Source organism: Pistacia vera, unplaced genomic scaffold, assembly GCF_008641045.1.
Source record: "Pistacia vera cultivar Batoury unplaced genomic scaffold, PisVer_v2 Contig271, whole genome shotgun sequence".
NCBI lineage: Eukaryota > Viridiplantae > Streptophyta > Magnoliopsida > Sapindales > Anacardiaceae > Pistacia > Pistacia vera.
In genome coordinates, this window is record NW_022196081.1 from 97,786 (window position 1) to 120,584 (window position 22,799).

The following is a 22,799-nucleotide window of genomic DNA, read 5'->3' on the forward strand; positions in this document are numbered from 1 at the left end:
TTTTCCATTGTAGAATTCTAACATTTCATTTTTTTTATTTTTTTTAATAAAGAATAATGAAGAAAAGAAATTAGATTCTGTTCTTTTATTTTTTCTTCCTTATAATATCCTTTCAATGCTATATATAGTACATGATTAATATATAGTTTTTAATTTCACAATATTCTTTCAATACTATATACATGGTTAATATAATTATTTTCTAGTATAATTTCAGAGTCATTTTCCGTTTTTTCACATATGATATTAATATCTAAAAATATTTGAACTTATAACAAACTAACATATATTAATTCAATATTAAAAATATATGAAATATAATTAACTAATATATTTATTTGCCTACAGTTTTAATCAAATTTTACTGAATTCAATAATAATAAAATGCTAGTATATTTTATAAATTTGTATCCTCTTAATAATAAAATGCTATTATGTTTTATAAATTTGTGTATAAAACTTGAATGATTTATTTTTATTAAGCATTAGAAAGCCTAAATTAGAATTTTTGGGGCTCCAGAATATGAGATTTGAGCTCGAGAGTTTTTGGGGCTCCAGAATATGAGGTTTGAGCACCATAATATTAATACTGGCCGCTGAATGCCACGTCTGTTTTTTTAGAATGATCGGCCTACGTGTTACCAATTCTGCATTACACCTATGCACACATGCATTAATATTAATATCATTATAGGCATACGTGTCGAATCGCTTTTTCTACATTTTCTGAATTTTTGTGGAGCAATAAGCCAATAACCCAATAAAAACCGATTTTTATTTTTCATAGACCATGATTTTGTTCTTTTATACGCTGAATTTAACAACAACATTGAAATCCGTAGACCATCGGTTGCTGAACTGAAAGCTATAGGCAAACAAAAGATGATTCATTAACAAAGAAAAACCTGATCGGTTACAAAACCAACTCAAACTCGAAGTAAATAAAAATAACCAAGCAGGCAACTACATAATGTAAGCTTGCATGCATGAAGGCAAATCAAGGATGACGATGAAGATCAAACCCAAACAGAACAAAACTCAATAACCCTGATTAGCCTCCTGAGCCTTGTGCTGCACATACTGTCCATACTCCTTGGCCCTTTCCTTCATTTCCCTAGCCTTGTTAGCTATCTTCATCCTAGCATAATCCAGCTGGTCAGCTCCCGGTGGGTGCTTTCCCGTCACGTAACCGTATACCCACGATAACAACGTTATCGCAGTCACGCCACACCCGCCGGAGAACAAGAACCCAGCAGCAGCCAAGAAAGTCACCATCCCAGCCGGGACTAGAATTGGACTGAACAGGACTAGTACTGGAGTAGCCAAAATCAGAGCTATCACTGTCCCGGTTATGGTTAAACCTGCTAAGAACAACAGTGACGCACCTATTGCGGCTGCCGTCAAAAACTCATGTCAGGTATGAGGTTGGTGCTCTGTCGTAGAACTCCTGGGTGCTCATGGCCTTGGACGATCAGACATGATGGACGACCGTAACTGTTGTGATCACGCGAAATGGGAAAGAAAGATGAAAAGATTGTGAGAGATGGCAAAGAGTAATGGTGATATAAGGAGGTGAGTGAGGGGGACGTGGCGGAGAAGGAAATGTAATATTTTATCGTGATGTGTGATGTGACGGTGATGGAGATGTCTAGAACATAGAGAATCGGTGGTGCGCGTTGGCAGCTCTGATGTTGTGAGTTTATGTCATGAAGGCACGTGGCAGGTACTGTCTCTTACGGAACTTTTATGTGTAACGGTTGTTCTCTTTAGAGGCGTTTAAACTTCTCACGGATTGTGGAACCAACAACCGACGTTCGATGGTGTTCTGCATCATTTGCTACCTGTTCGATTGTTACATATCAAGATATATGCTACATAATAATTTTATGAATTAATTATTAATATAGTAATATAAATGCATTGATTAATATGAAAGGAGTGCAATTCTGAACCTTTTTTCTCTTATTAGTGACAAACCCCTGTTATATGTCAATTCGTTGAAAATTTGATGTAATATTTATAACCTGTTAGTTAATTATCACCTTCACAATCTCAAACGCGTTAGAAATTTGGAATGTTTGAAATCGCAGCCATTAATTGAGTCTTTCAGTAATAATTATGGGAAAAATAGTGTATTGACAATTACTAATTAGAATTTGACAAATTATGCCTCAAATAAATAATTAATGTGATCACCATTGCATGCATTTAAGTAGAGAAAGAATAAAAAAAAAAAAAAAAAAAATCATATTTTTAAACAAAATTTCATTTTTGAGTGATTACTCAAGAGATTTTGAATCCCTCATCGATTGTTAATAGGGGTGACCACTGAAACTTTTACCTGGCTAATAGTTTAGGTTTAAGGATTGTTGAGATATCCGTAAACTAGCTTGGATACCTTGATCATTAAAAGAAAAAAAAAAAAATTACCTTCATTCATATTTATGTTTCAAATACTTCTCTTTATTGTCTTGTATAATATTTTACAATTTATGTTTAAATACTTCTTCTTTATTGTCCTTGTATATATTTTAAGATAGTATAAGAAATATTAAATTCATTTGTTGGGGTACTATTGAAAATGATGGTGACAAAGCGTTTGAAGTATGGGACAAAGCATTAAAGTATATATATATATATATATATATTTATATTTGACCACGTTAAAGTCATATAAATAAAAAAATGATAAATATTAAAATATAGTAATTATGTTTAAAAAAAATTATATACACATTTGTATCAATTTTATAATCTGAGTTTCAAGCTAGATCACTTGCAATCATTAGGGGAAATAATTCAGGTCGTTTACATCCACACTCATCTAAACGGCAAGTCGGTTACACCAGCACAACGGCACATTAATCTTGGAATAAAACTATGTGTACTAACCAATGAGTACTAATCCAAGTACTAACATTGGAAATTTGAAATTCTCTCCAATTTTTTTTTTCAAATTTTCAATGATAGTACTTGAATTAGTAGACATTAGTTAGTGCACGTAGCATTACTCTTAATCTTGTATACAATTCAGGTCCCACGGAAGCATGAAAGACAAGTTGTAAAGCCCAACTACAAGTCAAAAGATCATCATGTCACAGCCCCACCAAGACCGTCGGATCAAAACAAAAAGCGAATGTAGTGGTGCCACCCACATGGGTCACATCGAATAAGCATGCCTCGATGGAACGTATTCTGACCATTAGGTCACAGCTTGTGACTGTAGAGTGTAGACCCACTATTCTAACAAAATACGAAGACAGCAAAGACGCTCCTCACAAAAGAAATTTTTTTGAAATGCGTCTTGAGCGAGATGGACCACGTGGCGATCCGTACTAATTCGACCGTTGTGAGAAATTCTTATTCAAAGTGTCTCCATAGATCCGTTCCTTTCTTTGTCCATCTTCAACTGCATACCAAATCAACCATTCACTTACTTACGAACTCTCTCTCCCTCAATGGCGATTGCTGCAGAGCAAGAGAAGGTAAACCAAATTGATGATTTAGAGATATGTTTATGTGGTTGACTGCGTAATGTTTTCGAATCATCTCGTTTGAATTCTAGGGTTTTTCTTTTCTATTTTGAAGTTTCTTCTATTTGGCTCTTGGAAGGCAGGAGATTGTCTTAAATTGTTCCAGGAAATTTTCTTCTCCCCTTGTTCATTTCCTTGAGAACCAAACGGTTTTTTTTTTATTTTTTCCTTAGATTAAAGAAATCGTCTTAAAATTCAGAATTGATTGAAATCGGGGAATATTTGGGCCTTTCTTTTTAGTTACAACTTACAAGTACTGATTCCTGATTTTCGAATTATCTGATCATACATAAAGATTGGAAATTCTTAGGAGGCTTCAAAATTCTGGGGATTTTTCGGGTTGTCATCTTAATTTATATGTTTTTTTGAAATCGGGGTTGTGTGTTTAATCAACAAAGTAACTTGTATAGTTGTATTCATACATTATATTCAAGAACATATGGGTTTTAGATAATGGTATATTTTTAGTTATTAGTTTTTCTTTTGTTTTAAGTTTTAGTTAATGGTGAGGTTTTAATTATTGCTTTTTCTTTTGTACAGACTTATTCGGGGGTTTCGGCAACCGAGAAAAAAAGATGGACTCTAAATGACTTTGATATTGGAAAGCCTCTTGGACGAGGAAAGTTTGGTCACGTCTATTTGGCTAGAGAAAAGAGGGTCAGTTTACTTGCTCGTCATAGTTCATTTTGATTTCTTGCATATAAAGATATACTTCTTATACTTTTTGTGAGTTTTAGGGTTCAAATAAGCTCTTTAATTGGTAAAATTTGTGCTTCTAACGCTAGGGATATATATTTCTTCATTTTGGTTTAACTAGCATGGAATATACTTTTTAATGTCTGAAATGTCGTTCATTTGGTTGCACAGAAGTTTGAGATTGAAGAGGTGATAAAACTTATAATTTGTGCTTGTTTAATCATAGTTCATTTATACTTTGGTTGAGTAGCGATCTTTTGTGTTTTTGGTGCTACTTGTATTCTTGATAAAGCCCAAGATCCAAAAGAGAGCTCATCTTTGGCATCCACAGCTGGGCAGAAGAATAGAGCAATTTGTTTTCCAGTGTGTGAAAGTTCACATGATCTATATATGTGTACTATTAAATTATCTTTTGGTACTTTCTTGGATTGTGTTTGCTGGAAAATGGAAATTGTGTCACCAATTTGATATATGCTTGTTTATTTTTTGTGAAACAGAGCAATCATATAGTGGCACTAAAAGTGCTATTTAAGAGCCAGCTGCAGCAGTCACAGGTTGAACATCAGCTACGACGGGAAGTTGAAATACAAAGTCATCTTCGACATCCCAACATATTACGGCTTTATGGTTACTTCTATGATCAGGTATAATTTGTTGCTTTATTATTCCAGAATATGTCGTTTTGGTTGAAAAGTAAACAGGCAATTTGATTGTTTTTTGCTTTTTAAAAATGATTGTTGCAGAAACGAGTTTACTTGATATTAGAATATGCAGCGAAGGGTGAACTTTATAAGGAACTTCAGAAGTGTAAATACTTCAGTGAAAGACGTGCTGCTACGGTAAGTTCTTTCTATACTCTATATATAGTTTTGCTTATCTTGTCGTTGTTATGATTTTCTCCACCTATGTTGTCAACTTTTGAGTCTTCTGTTTAATGGAAGCCCAATTTCAGGTTTCCTCCTGGTCTTTAATCAAACAAATTATGGAAAAATATTAATATTAAGAAAGCACATTCCAATAGTAGTTTACTACCATGTAACTGATGCTAACAAGAAAGTGGAGGGACTCGTATACAACATCACCTGTAGCTATGAATGGCATGATAATAAATTTGATTTCATTGAAGCATGCAGCAGCTAACTAGAATACTTCAGGTTTCTCCTGGTCTTTAGTCAAACAAATTCTGGAAAAATATTAATATTAAGAAAGCACATTCCAATAGTAGTTTACTACCATGTAACTGATGCTAACAAGAAAGTGGAGGGACTAGTATACAACATCCCCTATAGCTATGAATGGCATGATAATCAATTTGATTTCATTGACGCATGCAGCAGCTAACTAGAATACTTTGTTTGTGCTGGTATTTTTACAGTATGTTGCATCATTAGCTCGGGCTCTCATTTATTGTCATGGAAAGCATGTAATACACAGAGATATCAAGCCAGAGAACCTGTTAATTGGTGCACAGGTGAGCCAAATTTTTATATCCATTTCATGTTTCTTAACTGATTAGTGAAACCTTTCTTGTGCTTATCACGCCAATGTGGGGTGTCCTTTGTCAGGGTGAGCTAAAGATTGCAGATTTTGGATGGTCAGTGCACACATTTAACCGTAGGCGTACCATGTGTGGCACACTGGATTATCTTCCGCCTGAGATGGGTATGTACATATAGCCCATTCCAGTTAAGTTAAAAGCTTGAGGATTCAAGGCTTTCTTTAAAGGTTTTGTTTGCTTTACTCCGAGTGAAGCAACCTGAATCCTATTATTGTAGTTTTATCAAGAAAAATGTATTTTCAAATATTTAGAGTTTCTTCCCAAACAATATTCAATTTCACTTCCTGTTGTATTTTCTTAACAGTGGAAAGTGTTGAACATGATGCTAGTGTGGATATCTGGAGCCTTGGTGTTCTGTGCTATGAATTTCTTTATGGTGTCCCTCCTTTTGAGGCCAAGGAACACTCTGATACGTATAGAAGGTTTGTCAAAACTTGCAATTAAGATGTCAAATCCATTTTTCTTGTAAATGGTATCAGGAACCGCCTGCATCAAGATATTTATATAGTTGATCTAATGACTTTCTCAGGATTGTCCAAGTGGATTTGAAGTTTCCTCCTAAACCAATTGTGTCTTCTGGCGCTAAGGACCTCATTAGTCAGGTTTGTTCTTTTACTTGAACTACACCAAGTTACATTTTTACATAAGGCAACCAGCCATCACAGCGATTTCAATGTTCACTTTGAGGATCGTGCCTGAATTTTCCTTTTCTTATGTAAAAACAGATGCTTGTCAAGGAATCTGCACAGCGCCTACCACTACACAAGCTTCTAGAGCATCCATGGATCATACAAAATGCTGATCCCTCTGGCATCTATAGGGGTTGTTGAGTTAAATTGCTGGTTGGAGAACCGTTTTTAATTTCTTGATGACTTTCAGGAACTTTCTTGCTGGGTCATCTTTACTGAAACAACATTGTGACAGAAGGAAGGGATTCCTTGTGTGATGAAAATATCCAGACCTCTGATGACTTGTTATGGTTCATCACTTTAGATATCCTTATATGCAGTTTGATTGCATAGGCAGTCTCCAAGATCTGTAGAAATAAAACTATTGGTTTGCCGAAAATTTTAACATTCATTTGTATTCTAATTATCATGTTGTATTTTTATCCATCGGAGCAACAGCTGTATTCTTTGTAGTTTCTTTTGCCATACCCCTAGTGCAATGCAGTCAATCGTCATTGTCATTTTGTTTTTAGACCCTTAGCAATAATAATAATAATAGTAGTAGTAGTTAATAGCAGTGTTTTAAACCTCGGCCCGGTTGAACCAAGACCTGGGGCCTTCACTGGGCCAGATTACCAATTTCCCGATTCACTGAAAACCTTAGAAATCGAGATGATGATCGACAAACAGTTAAAGGTTTGTATGTTAGGGGTTTTGAAGAGTAAGGGCTAGTGAGTACAATGGTGGCGACAGAGGTGATTTCCAGTGAGTGAATCAATCGAAAATCGAAAAAAACTTGTGGTGGCAACGACTGGCGATTGGTGAGGCGAACGAGGGTGGGGTGAGGTGGGTTTTGGTCAGGAGGTTGAGGGGAGTATTTTTATAGTGATGGGGAGGGTTGTCAACATTGGCGGTGGTGAGATCTGGCTTAGGTTGTCGACACCGACAATCGTGAGATCTGGCTGAAATCAGGTTCGATTATGGCCATAGCTTGGGTAGATTTTCTGGGGAATGGCTCAGGGGATGATTGTGATTACATTTGGTGTGTTGTCACCGCCAACCAATTGACTGCCGATTTGTATTTGGGGTGTGTTTGCTAAATTGCAAACCTGTGGGTAGGGGTGTGAACGAGCCGAGTATCACCCTAAACGAGTCTGACTCAGTTAAGGTTAAGCATTAGATGAGTTCGAGTCGAGTCGTGAGTCAGCCGAGTTAGGAAAATTCGACTTGTGACTCGACTCGTTTATAATCGAGCCGACTCGTGACTCGACTTGAGCTCGTTTGACTCGAATAAAAAAGTTTGATTATGACTCGATTAACGCGAGCTCAATTATGGCTTGATTACGGCTCGTTTGACCATTTTTTTATATAATCTGCAACTTATTTTACACAAATCAAATCAATTTTTTGGTAAATTTGCATCCAAATCAACATAAATCACATCAAAATACGTCAACAAATTACATAACATAAACACTGATTAGTAATGTGCAAATAAGGTTTATGATTTTGGGGAAATCGTTTATGCGGTTTGGGTTAATTGGGGTTAAGGGTTAATTTGTGATTTTTAAACCTTTTGCATGTCAAATTACAAGACAGACCTAAAACTTGTATTTTTTGCAAAAAAACCCTAAACGAGCTACTATTGATTTGAGAGCCGAATCGAGCCGTGTCAGGGTAGACTAGAACTCAGCTCGGTACCTGATTCGAATCTTACTCGAGCTAGCTTGGCTTGATTAAACTATAGCTGAGTTCGAGTATTTAATGAGTCAAGCCTACTCGTGAGCGGCTCTTTATTCGACTGACACCCCTACCTGTGGGAACTTAACTATAATTTTTTGGGGTGTATTTGTGAATTTTAAACTTTTGGACACCCAATTTGACTGACCCGACAACTTTGTCGGGTTTCAACTCAGGTTGGTTATTAAAACATTGGTTAATTGCAATTTCCACTATGAAGTAATTGAAACAATAATTTATCTGTCACTATTCCGAACATATCTTTGATTGGTTAAATTAAACACCAAAACTTTAATAAAAAACTGACAAATTACAATACATATTCGGGGGTTAATTCTTTTGGGTTAATTTTTATGATTTTCAAAAAGCATGTTACTTTCTTATTTTGAGAATGAAAGTTGGATCATTTTATTACAAAAAGGAATTCAAGGCTCGAGCACCGAAAGAATTCCCAGCTTTCCGTTACCATCAAATCCACCAATATACTTGATAGGTAAAGACCCTCTTTCAGAACTCTTAACTTCATGACACAGAAATCAACTTTTAGAAAAATACTTGCTCTCCACACTGAGTTGTGAGAAGAGAACAAAGTCATACCAATAGGCAACAGATGAATTTGAAGATATTTAATAATAACTCGGTAGAATAACTCAACAAAACTGGTATAAAGGATGAACTCCTCATACAAAAAGCACATCTACCTCTCAATATTACTAACAATAGTCAGATACACATTTCTATCAACCATAGATCCACCATCACAAGGCTTCAGCTACAAGTGGCAACTAACGCTTATAGAATGCAACGAGCAGAACAGTAATTTATACAGCTCAAATGTCATGTACCTATGTCTTTGGCTCAGATTTGTTATCTTTGCAATTTTCGTCATCCAACAACTGGTGTTGATGTTGTTTCTCTTTCTTGAATTCAGCGAGTTCTTTGTGGCTCAAGAAGCTTGGCTGGTTGGTAGAAGAAAGCAGTCTTGCCCACATCCTGTCAGTAATAACAACATTTTTTTGCTTCTCTGTGATTCGCTGCATTCCGATATCCAAACCAAAGATAACATTAATAAGCTTCGATATGAAAAACAGTTTCCTCTGAAAAGGATTAGGTCTGGCTAGTGACAAATGCTGAATTGCATAAAAGAACTTACGTTGAAAGGAATGTAAGCATGTCTGCCATTGACAAGACCAACTGTGAAGCCTGTATACCCTGCCATTGCTCCATGTACTGCACTATGTGCGAGGAGAGTGCAGTAGACATTGTCGGATGCATTGCTTGGAATAGCCCGGATCATGTATGTAGGATCTGCAAACCAATTTGGTTAGAGCAGAGTCATTGGCACATCCATCTTGGTCAAATTTAAGAGAGTATAGTCAACAAAGAAGGCAAGTCTCAGGTACTGACCTATATATTTCAAATTAATGGCCATCTTGTGTTGGCTGGCAAAATGGTGCTACGATTAAAGAAGCTGAAGCAACAGCAAAGTGTTAAATTTATAAAGACACAGAATTCCTTATATAGCCCATAAATTACGTTACTGTTACATATGGTGCTGATAATTTGAGAATTTACAAAACGATTCTAATAGATTGCAAGAGGTACCTTGATCTTCTGAGATATCCATAGCCCAACATCTTGAAGAAGCTTGTTTCCTGAAGCATCTTGATGGTTCATGGACTGCAAGCTCTCTGAAAGAAGATCCTGTCCTGCTCCTTCTGCTATAACAATAACCATATGCCCATTTTCTTTGAGTCGTTTTTCAATATATTCATAAAGTCCTCCACGTCCCTCAAGATAGAAGGGTGACTCTGGAATCAAACAACAGTCTACATCTCGGCTGCCAAGTGTAGCATACATCGCAATGAAACCTGCTCCAGTGATTTTACATCATATGGTGAAAAATAAAAAAGGCTTAAAAATGAAAACATGATAAGTACAAGCATGTGAAAATTGAGTAAGTAGATCATTCGAGCTTCATTGATGTATTGAGTTTTAGCATATGAAACCATCAAGATAGATGCAAAACTTACCACTATAGCGTCCCATGAGCTTCACAACTCCAATGCCATTCTCTATACTTCCAGCTTCAACATGTGCTGCATCAATGGCACGTTGGGCCTCCTCAACAGCAGTATCAAAACCAAAGGATTTATCAATAACCTGAATCACGATTATGACAATCCAATATTAAGCTATGTAAAGTTAGAAAACACAATATTTCAAGAAAGAAATGAAAAGAGAAACAATAAAACTAAATTATGATCTGTAAAAAATGGGTGGAAATAAGTACTGGAATATCGTTGTCAATAGTTTTTGGGATTCCAGCAACTGCAACTTTGAGGCCACGGCGCCTAATTTCCTGCAAAATGAGAACTGCATTATATTACAGTGGCAAACACAGAAACAACGATTAATTATATGGATTGGTGTTCAAAATTAAAGCAATCAATCAAGCAATGATAACAAAGACATGTATGTTAATCTAGAATTAGTCTGAGGGACACTTGAGTATATGTTCATGCAGCCTAGGAGTATTTTTATGAAAATTTAAGGCATCACATATGTTCGCCAGATTCAGCAGATTAATCTAACATCTGTAGTGACCTTCTAGCTTGACATAGATTATCAGAAATAAGCATAGGTAAGGGCATATAAACCACATAATGGTGGGCTAATGAAGAAAATCTGTAAAGGACTGTAACAGTAAATAACAAATAAGGTAGTCGGAAGTGAAAAATCCCAAAAAAAACACATGTAATTACTGATATCTTCAACTAGTGATGATTCAGAATACGCACTGTTAAACAGAAAAGACGGTTTATAAACAATCAAGTCCAGAACAGATTTTCATGCTCATTAGAAGTCGTTACAGTTGAGCAATTTTTCTGCAGCTGTGTGATCTTAACAGTAAAATGTGATTGACATAATAATAGTAACATTTCTAAGTAGCCATCATGCATGCATCTAATGGGAGACACATGTGAAGCTATCAATCTGTAAGCAATATATGACAGCCAATAGACTTTCTTCAACCTTTCAAATAATAGTACCTCGTAAATGACTGCTGCTCCCTTTTGAGTTCCATCTCCTCCAATTATGTACACCTGGACCATTAAAAGTCATAATGAGAATCTATAAGGGGATTTATGTGCCTATCCAGCAAGAAATTTCACCATTTACACAAATGATTCATCCAAAAATTTGAGGAAATGACCGTTGACAAAATTCTAGCCTTCACATACCTGATTAATTCCACGATCCTGAATGCTGTCAACTATCTTTGAGGTATCATGGCCTCCTCGTGATGTCTTAATGATGGTACCACCACGCTTATGGATGTCATTAACAACTTTAGGCGTTAAATCGATGGTATTTTTGCAGTAGAAACCCCTATATCCTCCCTACGGATGAATCAAACAAAATCCTCAGGGGGGTCAACACGAAACAATTATGTTCAAGATTTTTATACGAAATATTAACATTTTTATCACAAAACCAAATTAACTAACTTCTGCACAATGCTCACACATGGCAACCACTTCAACGCCCGACACAACAGCTCTTTTACTTGTTGATAATAATTGAGATAATTTCATCAGCAGCATCCCCTCAAAATTAAATTCAAATAGCTACATATAATCTGACCAACTAATGTGTAACCATGGCCTCCTTTCTTGTGCAACAATATTTTGAAGGTCGTGTGATAAATATATTGAAAACATAAGAAACTGGAGCAAATGGCGTGTGTGGAGCTGTGCCATATATATACACATACATAGATAACATATACATAGATCCTTTTTCTGATACTATAATAAAAATATTCAATGACGTTGAGCAAAAATAATGTGGCCACTTACATCTATTCCGAGGATTTTGTTGACACCGTACATGTGATAAAGGCCACAGACAATTTCCCTGATCACAGTGTTGAGCCCGGGGCAAAGGCCACCACATGTTACAATACAGGCTTGTACTTCATCTGATTCAAAATACACCTGAACAGCATAATGTAGTGAACTTAGTAAAATGCATATGGTTTATGAGTAATTAAACAGGAAAAATAATAATCACCTTCTGGCGAGGTCCGGCACGCCGGAAATGTGTCCCTCTTGGATCATCTTTGTGAACAACAATCTAAACAAAGAAGAAGACGGAGAAAAAGTAATCAGTTAGCTCTTGTATCCAAGCCACCTTCCCTGACACGGCAGATAGTTCTCCATGAAATGATTACATATAAGTTAACAAGTGAAACAAACTTTCTGACTCTGTTTCCAACTTTCAATTCCGAAAACAAGGGCGAAAAAACCAGGCCATAGAAATATTGCCGCCGAGTTTTTAAAAAGTTGTAGTCATCACGACAATTATTTGGATGGGATGCCACGAATAAGAAGAGGCAAATGAAAGCATTTACAGAAACAGATCTTCCAGTTGACAAATGGCGGGGAGAGGAAAACAAACCAAAAAAATTTGGAAGTCGAAGCATAAATCACCTTTTGAGCAACTGTATGATCCACATCAACAAAATACTGCCTGTAATCACAAAATACTCATATCAACAAGAATCATCATATCATAACTAAAGAAGGTGGCAATGGATCTGTCTGGTCTTTAAGTTGAAGTAATAAGGAGTTTTTACTTACTTAACTACGGAGTAAGCTGGATTTGACCGCAACGGGTTGGGATAAGTCTGCCGTACAAAACAACATCTTTAACAACTAATATAGTTTTTTGCAAAAATAAAAATAAACTCAGTCGAAGTTGAAGAAAGTGATCAAATCAATCGTTCAAAATTCATACAGGGAGATCAGGAATGTAATCAGTGAGGTGAGGAACATCTTCGAGGACATAACCAGCGTCACCATCAACCAGCTTGAGCTGTAAATTACCAGAATGCTCCATTGTTTGCTCTTCACTTTTACTGCTAAATTTTTTTGCAATGATATCCGCAATTCACGATGATTAAAACGGGGCCGTGTGGCTTGCACTTGCGCCGCTTTATGGCGAGTGTTTGGGGAGGCGTAAGGAGAGAAAAGGCACGTAAGGTGGTGTGGAGAAAGCGGCGTCGTTGGGGGGGTTTTAGGTTCGACTGAGATTGTTTCGTACGAAATATGGATGCAAAACAGGTGGCGAGTTTTTCAGAATTTCTAGTGACTGTAGCTCACCCACTGGTTTTTATTAATTTTGCTTTGAGTAAACGACATGTACCCACCCAAGGTTTCACGAAACGACTGTACCACCCCTAGTTTCATAAATTCCAGATTCGCACCCAAAAACCAACATGGTTAAAGATTTTTTTTGATATGACACAAGTATGGAAGAATTATTACCATATTGCCCTCAATAAATAAATAAATAAATTGTTCTTTAACCCTTGCATATGACCCATCACCAAATCGCCCATCAAAACACGGCCAACGATGGAACTCCACAACCCAAACCAACAACTAGAAATCCCTAAGAAAACCAACCAAAGCCACTACGCTTCGGCGGCAGCGCTGACCAGGCTAAACTTGGTAAAATCCAACCTCGAGATCGAAGCAAGAAGTGACGGCGATGGCAATCAATCCTAGCGGTGTCATGTCGATGGTTTTTGCTGCTTTTTCGATGCCAAATCGCAATCGTCACCTTCCTTGTTCGCCAACCAACCACAAGCAGCAAAGCGCTCCTGTTTCCGCCGCTGATCTACCACTAAGACTTCAGTTGCAGTGCCCTCCACAAAGCCAGATCGGGCCACTTTCAGTCGCTGAATGTAGTTGCTAACCAAATGCACGGTTGTTTTAAAATTGAAAGAAGTAGTTGCAACTAAGCCCTACGCACCCACTGCCATACATTTCCTTTGAATTTTCAAATTTTTTGTTGTTTTTCCCCTCCTGAAATTTGGGATTGATGTGGATTATGTGTTAAAATCTGTAGTTGTGGTTTGTTGAATTGGGTTTTGAAATGATTTATGGGAGAGTCAATGGGTTTTTTGGGTTTGGTATGTGTTTGAATCTATAATTGTGGTTTGTTGAATTGGGTTTTGAAATGATTTATGGGAGAGTCAATGGCTTTTGTTTCTTGTGTAGTTATGGTGTCAGTTAGCGGCTTTGAATTGGGTTTTTTTTTGGTTGTTTTGTTGTGAAATTTGTGTAGTTGTGGTTTTGTTTAATTGAGTTTGGAAACAATTTCCCTCTTTGAAATTTAAAGACGTTGCGTTGGATTGTGCTGGGGGAGGAATTGAAGGATTCTCGGCATTGAGAGTGGAGTTCCTAGGCATGGTAAGGAAGAAAAGATGCGAGGAAGAACAAAGTGGAAAGCAAATGGCCATATCGTTAAATTAAACGGTTTTCTGTTAATTTAAGGGTGGGAATCTGGAATTTGTGAAACCAGGGTGGGAACTTAGGACTTGGCGAAAAGTTGCGTGGGAACAAGTCGTTTACTCTTTTGCTTTTGTAAGTATTTAATCAAGATTATGTTATGTAGATGCCTCTGCTTTGCTTTTTTGTTTATTTGAATTTGTACTCCATGGATAATTTTGACAAAGACTATCTCTTGATGAAGTGTCCTTTACTTTTACCTTTTTATTTATTTTTTTATTTTTTTTAATACAAGTCATAGGTTTTTTATCTATCAATTTTGAATTTTGTTCAAATATGAACCCTTATTAACATGTCCTAGAAGAAGATGATTGACTTTCATTGATACCACTACAATAACCATTTATTATTACAATATTCATGCATCAATAAGATCAACATATACAGCTTTACATGAAAACGTGACATCTAAAAGACTATTATAATCATAGTTTTTCACACTTATATTATTTTTATCCATAATTCAAACGATTCATAAATAAATCAAGTATATAAACTTAAATTAGTCTAGTTCTTCTGCTACGCTCTGAAAAATTAAAATAACACTTAAAGTTTGTCAAAAAAATAAAAGAAAGAAGAAAGAATTTAAATTTTTGGTTTAATGCACATTACTAACTAACCTATCATATTATTATTATTATTTATTATATTTTTTTATGATCGCGATATTCGGTCAATTTATGTACATTTCAACTAATTCTTCGAAAATCTTGAAACTATCGATCGGAGTCAGGTAAGAGTTCTAATAACTTCCCTATTAACACTCAAAGAAAGACTTGAATTTAAGACTTCTTGAATAAAACACCTAAGAGTCACTATCGAACCGCCCAACCCCCTAAAGGTATTTCCTATAAGATTACATTATTAAGGCTTTTATGGAATTCTAATTTCAAACGTATATCATTAGGTTAATAACATTTATTTATTTATATAATGATAATAAATTTTATTAACTTTAGGAAAAGTTTTTTATTTTTAATTTTATTCTTAACTAGCTTGTGACTCTTAATAATTAAGAAATGTTACAGTATGATTTGGCGTCTCCTCATTGGACCTCCTTTGTTGTCATGTTGTCTCCTGGTACGCCACGTCAGTGCCCACAATAAGATGATCTCTTCCTGTTGCCGGTGTAATTTGAAGGCTATTACGTACTCCTGTTTTTTTTTTTTTTTTCTCCCCTTCACATTGCTTGAAAAATCCCGTGTAAGATCTGTTACACCTTCTTACACAGAGAACCAACCAACTTTGAAGATTTTATGAATCAGGTTTCACTTCGTTAACATGTCGTCTCCTGCAGAGTAATGCTGTTCACTATCTCCCACCTCACTCTTCTTTTACAATCATTTTTGTCCTTTCTATCATTGTTTTCTTTTATGATCAATTGGAATTTAATTTCTAAATTGCCGATTCGAGTCTTTGGTAATCTCAGTGGCAAGTTTTTGATTTGTTGAGAAATTGAATGTTATATTAGTTTAAAAGTTTTAATTTCCGCCAACATGGCCCTATCCATTACGGATATTAAATTTGTATTTTATTTATCAGCAGCGAAGTTGAATTTTGATGGCATTATTAAAAATTTGATTTCTTGGATGGTTGATAATCTGGCATTTGGTGACTTGATTGTTTGGTATGTTTCAGATTCTACAATTCTCTTCCTCCTATCAGCAAAGCTTTTGGGACCATATGTGTGGTGGCCACTGCAGCTTTCCATTTGGGATTGTACAGTCCCTGGAGTATAGCGTTGTTTTATGGACCTGTTTTCTCCAAGTTTCAGGTTTAAATCCAATCATGAAACTCATTTAGAAGGAACCTTTTTCTGCCAAGTTTTACTTTTATTTGTTTCATCATTGCTGTGTGTTATATAATAAGCATCTTGTGAATTTTAATGCCAAGATAAATTTTTACAACAATGAACATAGATTGGTGGGTTCTGTTGTGGTCCCAAAAGAGAAAAAATTCTTTGAATTCTTAAGAAACACTGGGGATTTCTAGGTATCAACAAAAGTTAAAAAAAAAAAAAAAAAAAACTTTAAATATTGTGCTTCTAATACTTGTTGAACCCTCTGTTGTTTCATAGGTGTGGAGGCTTATTACGAATTTCTTTTTCCTCGGAAAATTTTCCATCAATTTTGGAATTCGTCTTCTAATGATGTAAGTACTAATCACTGAAAAATACTTTGTATGTAAGAACATTTTGATGATGAAGAGTAGGTGTCTAGGATTACATGAGACTAGTAGAAAGTTATTTACCAAGGGAAAAAAATCTTGTCCTCTGTTCACTTATATTGGAACCTACTATTTTTATAGAGCCAGATATGGTGTCCAGCTTGAAAAAGGTCCATTTGAGAGGCGGACAGCAGATTTCCTGTGGATGATGATTTTTGGTGCCATAACATTACTGGTATGGGCTAATTGGTGTTTATAAAACCTTCCAAGTTCCAAAGTTTTTAATGATTTACAATGTTATGCATGGTCACATTTCCTTATGTTTTGTCAACCCATTTTTCTTTTTTGGCAAAATATTAGTGCCATTAGTTTCTTCTATCTAACTGTGGCATTTGGTGTTTAGGTGTTATCAGCCATTCCGATGTTATGGACTCCTTTTTTGGGGGTTTCATTGGTGTCCATGCTTATATATGTATGGAGCAGAGAGTTTCCTAATTCCCAAATTAGTATATATGGGCTTGTCACGCTCAAGGTACATTTCCTCAACTCTCCTTGTCCCATATGCACATGCAGTGGGATAACAGTATCTTGCATCTTGTTGTGTGATGCCATTGATAAACATTTAGATCTGTTTTCATGGGTTGGAGGGGGGATTCAATACTAAGCTAATATTTTCTGAAACGCAGGCATTTTATTTTCCATGGGCCATGCTTGCTATTGATGTTATATTTGGTTCACCGTTACTACCAAACTTTCTTGGAATCATAGCAGGGCATCTATATTACTTCTTGACGGTGCTACATCCTCTTGCTGGTGGAAGAAATATATTAAAGACTCCAATATGGGTGTATCCTCTTTTATATTCTTCTTGATCTTTTGATTCACACATCTCCCCCACAAATTATTGGTAAATAATAAATAAGGATCAACGTATCCCTTTTCACATATATCTAATTTTAATATATTATTAATACATATGACTCAAAGGAATGGGCACCAAGTGAGCTATTCAAATTCAGGTAACCTTTGCCCGAGATGTCGGACAATTAATCAATCATGTTACCTTGTTATTGTAATCAGACATATGCCTAGTCTGTCATGGAACTCCATGTTTTTTTGTGTTGTACATAGCATTCTTCATGTTTTTCTTTGTTAAATCATGGATTGAGTTCTGTTCATGTTTGCTTGAGTTGAATCATAGATTGATATTTTTAATACAAGCCCCCACCCCCCATTATCCCTTTTTCCATATGCAAAGAAGCTTGTTTCAGCAGCGTTTTGGTTCATATGCATATTATAAACTTGTGCTATGAAAATTCCTTACATCTTACAACTCAGGCATAAACTTGTTGGCCTTTGGAGAGTGGGATATCCAACAAATACCCCTGTCCAGACAGCAAGTGGTACTGGTGTGGCTTTTAGAGGGAGGAGTTATCGGCTAAATTCATCCTCTGGTAGACCATTTTCCATCAGAAACTTGTGGTCATCTTGATTTCTGAAGAATCTATACTACTGTTAACAACCTTCGTTGATATGCTTTCAGTCGTGATGCTAATTAAGAAAAGTCCAATAGTGGAAACTAGAAAGAGTATTGAACAGATTTTTTTTTTTTTTTTTTTATTTGTTTGACAATTCTTTGGCTGTTTGTAGCATATTTGTCATCTGAATTGCAGCTTGAAGAACCAAAAGGAATACGGTAATCTGAATAATGTTATATGATCTTTCTCATTGAATGTGATATTTGCTGTTAGGAATATTTTGCTTGTGTTCTTATTCTAATGAACTCAATTTCTGACCAATCTTTACATTATTTTGTTTTCATACCCCTGTGTGGACTTGTAGTTAGTTGATCTCCACTCATTGTGAGACTTAAAATATATTAATCCTCTTCCTTCTTGTTGAAGAAGGCGCCAACCCATTTGCGTTATGTGGCTTTTCTTTCAAAGTTCGCTTTCTGCACGATGAATAATTTTCTGGAATCTTGATTTGTCGTTAGAGTTTTGACCCTTCAAAGATAACCTTCTAGAATTTTCATGATGTTTGTGATGGAACTGAGTCCATGACCTCCATTACTGATGGATGATCTGTCGTTGACACGTTGTCTAATCACGCAACCATCACCCCTTTCCATTTTCATCCTCCACGGACAGAACATGCTAGTCCGCTTGTATCTAATTTAACAGTAATTTTTAATTTAATTATATTTGTAAATAAACATAAGATATAATAGTATATTCATAATTTATTTTATTTTTCTTTTGTGAGATTCTTTGGTATTAGTTTATTCATTTTGTTTAAAAAATATTTTCTAAAAGAGTTTTTAAATATAATAGTCGGTTTTCATTATTTTTAAATGAAACAAAAAAATAATTTTATAAGAAATTATTTGATATTTAAGAGAGTTTTTAATATTTTTAAAAAAGATTTTTGAGAATTATAAGTGATTTTAATATCTTTTAAATGAAACGTACGGTTCAATTCAAAGCTATTTATAAGAAAATAAAATAAAACTTTATATAATCTTTTATGTAATATGATCCATATTTTGAATTTTAGGAGAATGAAATCTCAAAATCGAAACTTTAAAAGAAGAAAGAAAAACCAAAAAAGAAAAAGAGAAATAAAATAGGGTCCCAGAGGGTAAAGAAAATAGTCCACGGTGGAGAAAAGTTGTCGTTTTACCAGCTTTGATTTCACGCTACCTACCTTCTCCTCTCGGTCTATATCTTTAGTCTTCTTCCTCTGGCTTCACATTTGAAAGTTGAACAATACCAGTGTCCACCCTTTACACCTCTCAATCTCAAACAAACAAAAAACCGAAGGAAAAATTAAAAAAAGCCAGAAAGATGTCGTGGCAAACGTACGTTGATGATCACTTGATGTGCGAGATGGATGGTCTGCACCTCACTGCTGCAGCTATCATCGGCCATGATGGCACCGTTTGGGCCCAGAGCGCTAATTTCCCTCAGGTTCCTTCTTCTATTTCGCGCAGATCTTAACTTAAGCTTTTGCTCTTTCGTTAAAATCGATGACGTTGTGGATTTGCTTTCTTGTATTTGACTATTTATCTTGTAATAAATGATGAGTTTAATTGATTTTGATGTAATACATGCAGAGGTTTTATGTTCTAGGATTTTTTTAATCCTTTTACTGGGATGATCCACTTAATTTTGTTTTGTTTTGTTTTGACATTTTGTAGTAGACTAGCAAAATATTTGTCATCAAGGTTCTTGATTAATTTTTGTTGCTTTTATGCAATGTCTCCTTTTAGCCGTTGATTAATATGAACTAATTTGTCGAATTATATTTTGGGTGGCCGTATATCTACATTATATTTTGCTAACCCATCTTATTATTATACTCATGCGGCCGTCGTATCAGCTGGATTAGTTTGTTTTTATTGCAGGACTTCATTTGTAACGATCTTAATATGTTCAACACCAAACCCAGTCAACCTTATGCTGATTTATGATACTAATGTGTCTATCATATTTTCTTTTAGGCTCAGCTTCTCTGTTTGATGAAGAAAAATGGTGTATAACTGATGTTGACCACTTACTGGTTTTTATACGTGTAACCCTAAATCTTCTTCAGTACTTCACTTCTTGCTAATCTCCTCCAGTGTACTATAATATTTATGTCTTTTCCGGTTTAAAAGTACAGGTAAAGAAGTAATAACATTGTGAATTCAGGCAACATTTATGTGTGTGTCTTTGAATTTTGGCCTGGTGCCCCATGTGTACTCCCTTGTTGAGCTGTTACATTTTAGAGTTAAGGAATGCTAGTGTTATCTTTTGCTGTGTGCTATTCTGCCGATGTGGCTATGTGGAGAATTCATGTTCAGATTTCTGCTGGTGGATATGGACTTAATTTTTATTGTGCTGCTTAGTTGTTTAGTCTTTATTTTTATTTTTGCCTGAAAAGTGTTTTTGGTGTTGCAGTTTAAGCCTGAGGAAATAACAGGCATTATGAATGACTTTGCTGAACCTGGGACTCTTGCGCCAACCGGCTTATTCCTTGGTGGTGTGAAATATATGGTGATCCAAGGTGAACCTGGAGCCGTCATACGAGGAAAGAAGGTGATAATTTGGCTTTGTATTCTTTTATACATCATAACAATACCACTGAATGCACATTCAATGTCATATCATTAAACCAGTCGTATATGTCATTATTATTATTATTATTTTTAAATATTCTTCATAGGTCTAACCTAAAGCTGTAGTTCAGACCTTTTTATCTCATAAAGAATTACCGCATTCCATGTCATTCAGAATCAGAGCTGATTTGTAATGGTTTAGTTAACATTCTTGAACCTGCTTCATGCTGATTTTGAGTCATTATATTAGATAATGTAATAGCTTTGTCTACAGAAAAAAATTGGCTGGTTTTTTAATCTTGTAACTGTTAGATCTCCAATATTCCTGTCACTCTATGTGAGAACTGCTGGTGAAGTTGGAAGTGGTCAGTATGCTAAGTTTGAATTAAGAAATTGGTGATAGGAGTTTGACTTTTGATTCAGTATGAGGAGGGTGCCAAATATCAATTGCAGGGAACAATAATACCTGTTGCTTGTAAATTCGGAGTTCATATTTGTATGTTACGCTGGTTTCTTTGCGAGTAGAAAACAACTTAATTAGTAAAACTTCTTTGTGAGTTAACACGTTTGTTTTTCTTGCTACTTTTGTGGAGATTCAGTGACGGTACTGATTATTATGTTACATAATGAAACTTATCCAGTTGTAATGCCTCTTTATTTTTGTGTTGCTCGTTATTATATTGATCGAGAGTTTTGTTACATGTATTTCAGGGTTCTGGTGGTGTTACCGTCAAGAAGACCAATCAGGCCTTGGTAATTGGTATATATGATGAGCCTATGACTCCTGGTCAGTGCAACATGATTGTTGAAAGGCTGGGTGATTATCTAATTGACCAAGGTCTCTAAGTGCTTAAGGATTTTATTGATAATGGAGAATTAAGTGTTGAGAGTTAAAAGTGTTATGGTGCTTGGGGATTTGAGAGACATGGTTGCTCAAAGACATTTGAATGAATTGTGTTGATTTATAATGAAATCAAGAATATTATCTGTAAGGGAGTTGTGAGGTTTTTGTGATGTGAGTGAAAGTGTTTTTGTTAGACTAATATGTTTGTTGTTTCTCGTTGCATGTCTGTTTAGGAGCCAACTCCTGATCTACCACCTTGTGGAAGTTGCAGTCCCGGATAGGTTTTGATCATGCCTAATTTGTTTATCACACTATTCAGTCTTCGGATTATAAGGAAAAACTATTCGTTAAATTTGGGTGGTTTTAATCAGGATTCTTAGGTGTATTTTTGAGGTGCATTACTCAAAACGTTTTAAGTATTTTTTACTATTCCCATTAAGTTTTTTTCACTATTCTCATTAAGGGGTTTTTATTTTAAACCTTATCTTTAAAACAAAAAAAAACTATGTCAATTTATGCTTTCTACTTATTATTAATTTTTTAATAAGAATCTTATTCTTTATTAAAATTATTATATAACATATAAAAAAGTTAGTTCAATAAACTTTGACTCTATTTGTTTGATTAAGATCATGTAAATATTAAGTTCTTTGTTTTGTTGTTCTTTTTTTTTTTTTTTCACATTTTTCTTCTTCATATGAAAATTCATGTTACCAAATACTATATATATAAACTAAACCCCTCAAATAATGTGGGAATAAATTAAAGGTTTGTAGGATGTTTAATAGATTCTAAAGATTAGTTGAGATATGGGTGAATTGACTTGAACACTTTAACATCTCGATTATAAAATAAATAAACAACGTTATATTATACCTTTGATGTGGTAATATGATAAAATACAAATGGTAGAGTGAACATATAAAATAAAATAAATAATTATTATGTAATTTAAAAGATAATGAAACATCACCTTTTATTTATCGCTCGGTGAAAAGATTTATAAGTATAGTACTATAGTATTACTTTTTATATTATATTTTGATGTTGATTTTCAGTATATAATGTTTATGCAAAGGGATTATCATAAATCTAATAGAATGTTTTAAAGGAACTGTATATATAGGAAGATT

At 35.0% G+C, this 22,799-nt stretch overlaps 5 protein-coding genes across 6 annotated transcripts; 3 read left to right on the forward strand and 2 right to left on the reverse strand.

The window, feature by feature from the left end:
- Window positions 1-841: 841 nt before the first annotated feature.
- LOC116133607 (oleosin 1-like) lies at window positions 842-2,436 on the reverse strand. The gene is made up of 2 exons (XM_031419281.1): window positions 2,431-2,436; window positions 842-1,407 (listed from the first exon to the last, which is right to left on the reverse strand). Exons 1-2 carry the CDS (start codon window positions 2,434-2,436, stop codon window positions 1,039-1,041), a joined length of 375 nt encoding a protein of 124 aa, XP_031275141.1. The 3' UTR covers window positions 842-1,038.
- A 1,015-nt stretch (window positions 2,437-3,451) lies between these two features.
- LOC116133642 (serine/threonine-protein kinase Aurora-2) lies at window positions 3,452-6,808 on the forward strand. Its single transcript, XM_031419327.1, has 9 exons — window positions 3,452-3,485; window positions 4,074-4,190; window positions 4,727-4,873; window positions 4,973-5,068; window positions 5,605-5,700; window positions 5,795-5,891; window positions 6,092-6,209; window positions 6,317-6,389; window positions 6,513-6,808. The coding sequence occupies exons 1-9, from the start codon at window positions 3,459-3,461 to the stop codon at window positions 6,615-6,617; spliced, it is 876 nt and encodes a 291-aa protein (XP_031275187.1). The 5' UTR covers window positions 3,452-3,458; the 3' UTR covers window positions 6,618-6,808.
- A 2,134-nt stretch (window positions 6,809-8,942) lies between these two features.
- LOC116133623 (ATP-dependent 6-phosphofructokinase 6) lies at window positions 8,943-13,161 on the reverse strand. Its single transcript, XM_031419299.1, has 13 exons — window positions 12,999-13,161; window positions 12,842-12,888; window positions 12,692-12,731; window positions 12,273-12,335; window positions 12,059-12,196; window positions 11,441-11,599; window positions 11,249-11,302; window positions 10,489-10,557; window positions 10,229-10,358; window positions 9,801-10,066; window positions 9,603-9,651; window positions 9,349-9,503; window positions 8,943-9,229 (listed from the first exon to the last, which is right to left on the reverse strand). Exons 1-13 carry the CDS (start codon window positions 13,098-13,100, stop codon window positions 9,041-9,043), a joined length of 1,461 nt encoding a protein of 486 aa, XP_031275159.1. The 5' UTR covers window positions 13,101-13,161; the 3' UTR covers window positions 8,943-9,040.
- Window positions 13,162-15,755: 2,594 nt separating this feature from the next.
- On the forward strand, window positions 15,756-18,479 carry LOC116133624 (derlin-1-like). Of its 2 annotated transcripts, none has more exons than XR_004128590.1 (7): window positions 15,756-15,855; window positions 16,196-16,331; window positions 16,635-16,708; window positions 16,865-16,958; window positions 17,127-17,255; window positions 17,410-17,653; window positions 18,062-18,120. XR_004128590.1 is itself a non-coding variant. In XM_031419301.1 (7 exons), exons 1-7 carry the CDS (start codon window positions 15,839-15,841, stop codon window positions 18,213-18,215), a joined length of 765 nt encoding a protein of 254 aa, XP_031275161.1. In that variant the 5' UTR covers window positions 15,756-15,838; the 3' UTR covers window positions 18,216-18,479. The 2 variants fall into 2 exon arrangements, 1 of the variants encoding a protein (XP_031275161.1); XM_031419301.1 differs by having other exon boundaries at window positions 17,410-17,570; window positions 18,062-18,479.
- A 948-nt stretch (window positions 18,480-19,427) lies between these two features.
- Window positions 19,428-22,018, forward strand: LOC116133639 (profilin-1). Its single transcript, XM_031419324.1, has 3 exons — window positions 19,428-19,692; window positions 20,665-20,802; window positions 21,534-22,018. Exons 1-3 carry the CDS (start codon window positions 19,570-19,572, stop codon window positions 21,666-21,668), a joined length of 396 nt encoding a protein of 131 aa, XP_031275184.1. The 5' UTR covers window positions 19,428-19,569; the 3' UTR covers window positions 21,669-22,018.
- Window positions 22,019-22,799: the final 781 nt, after the last annotated feature.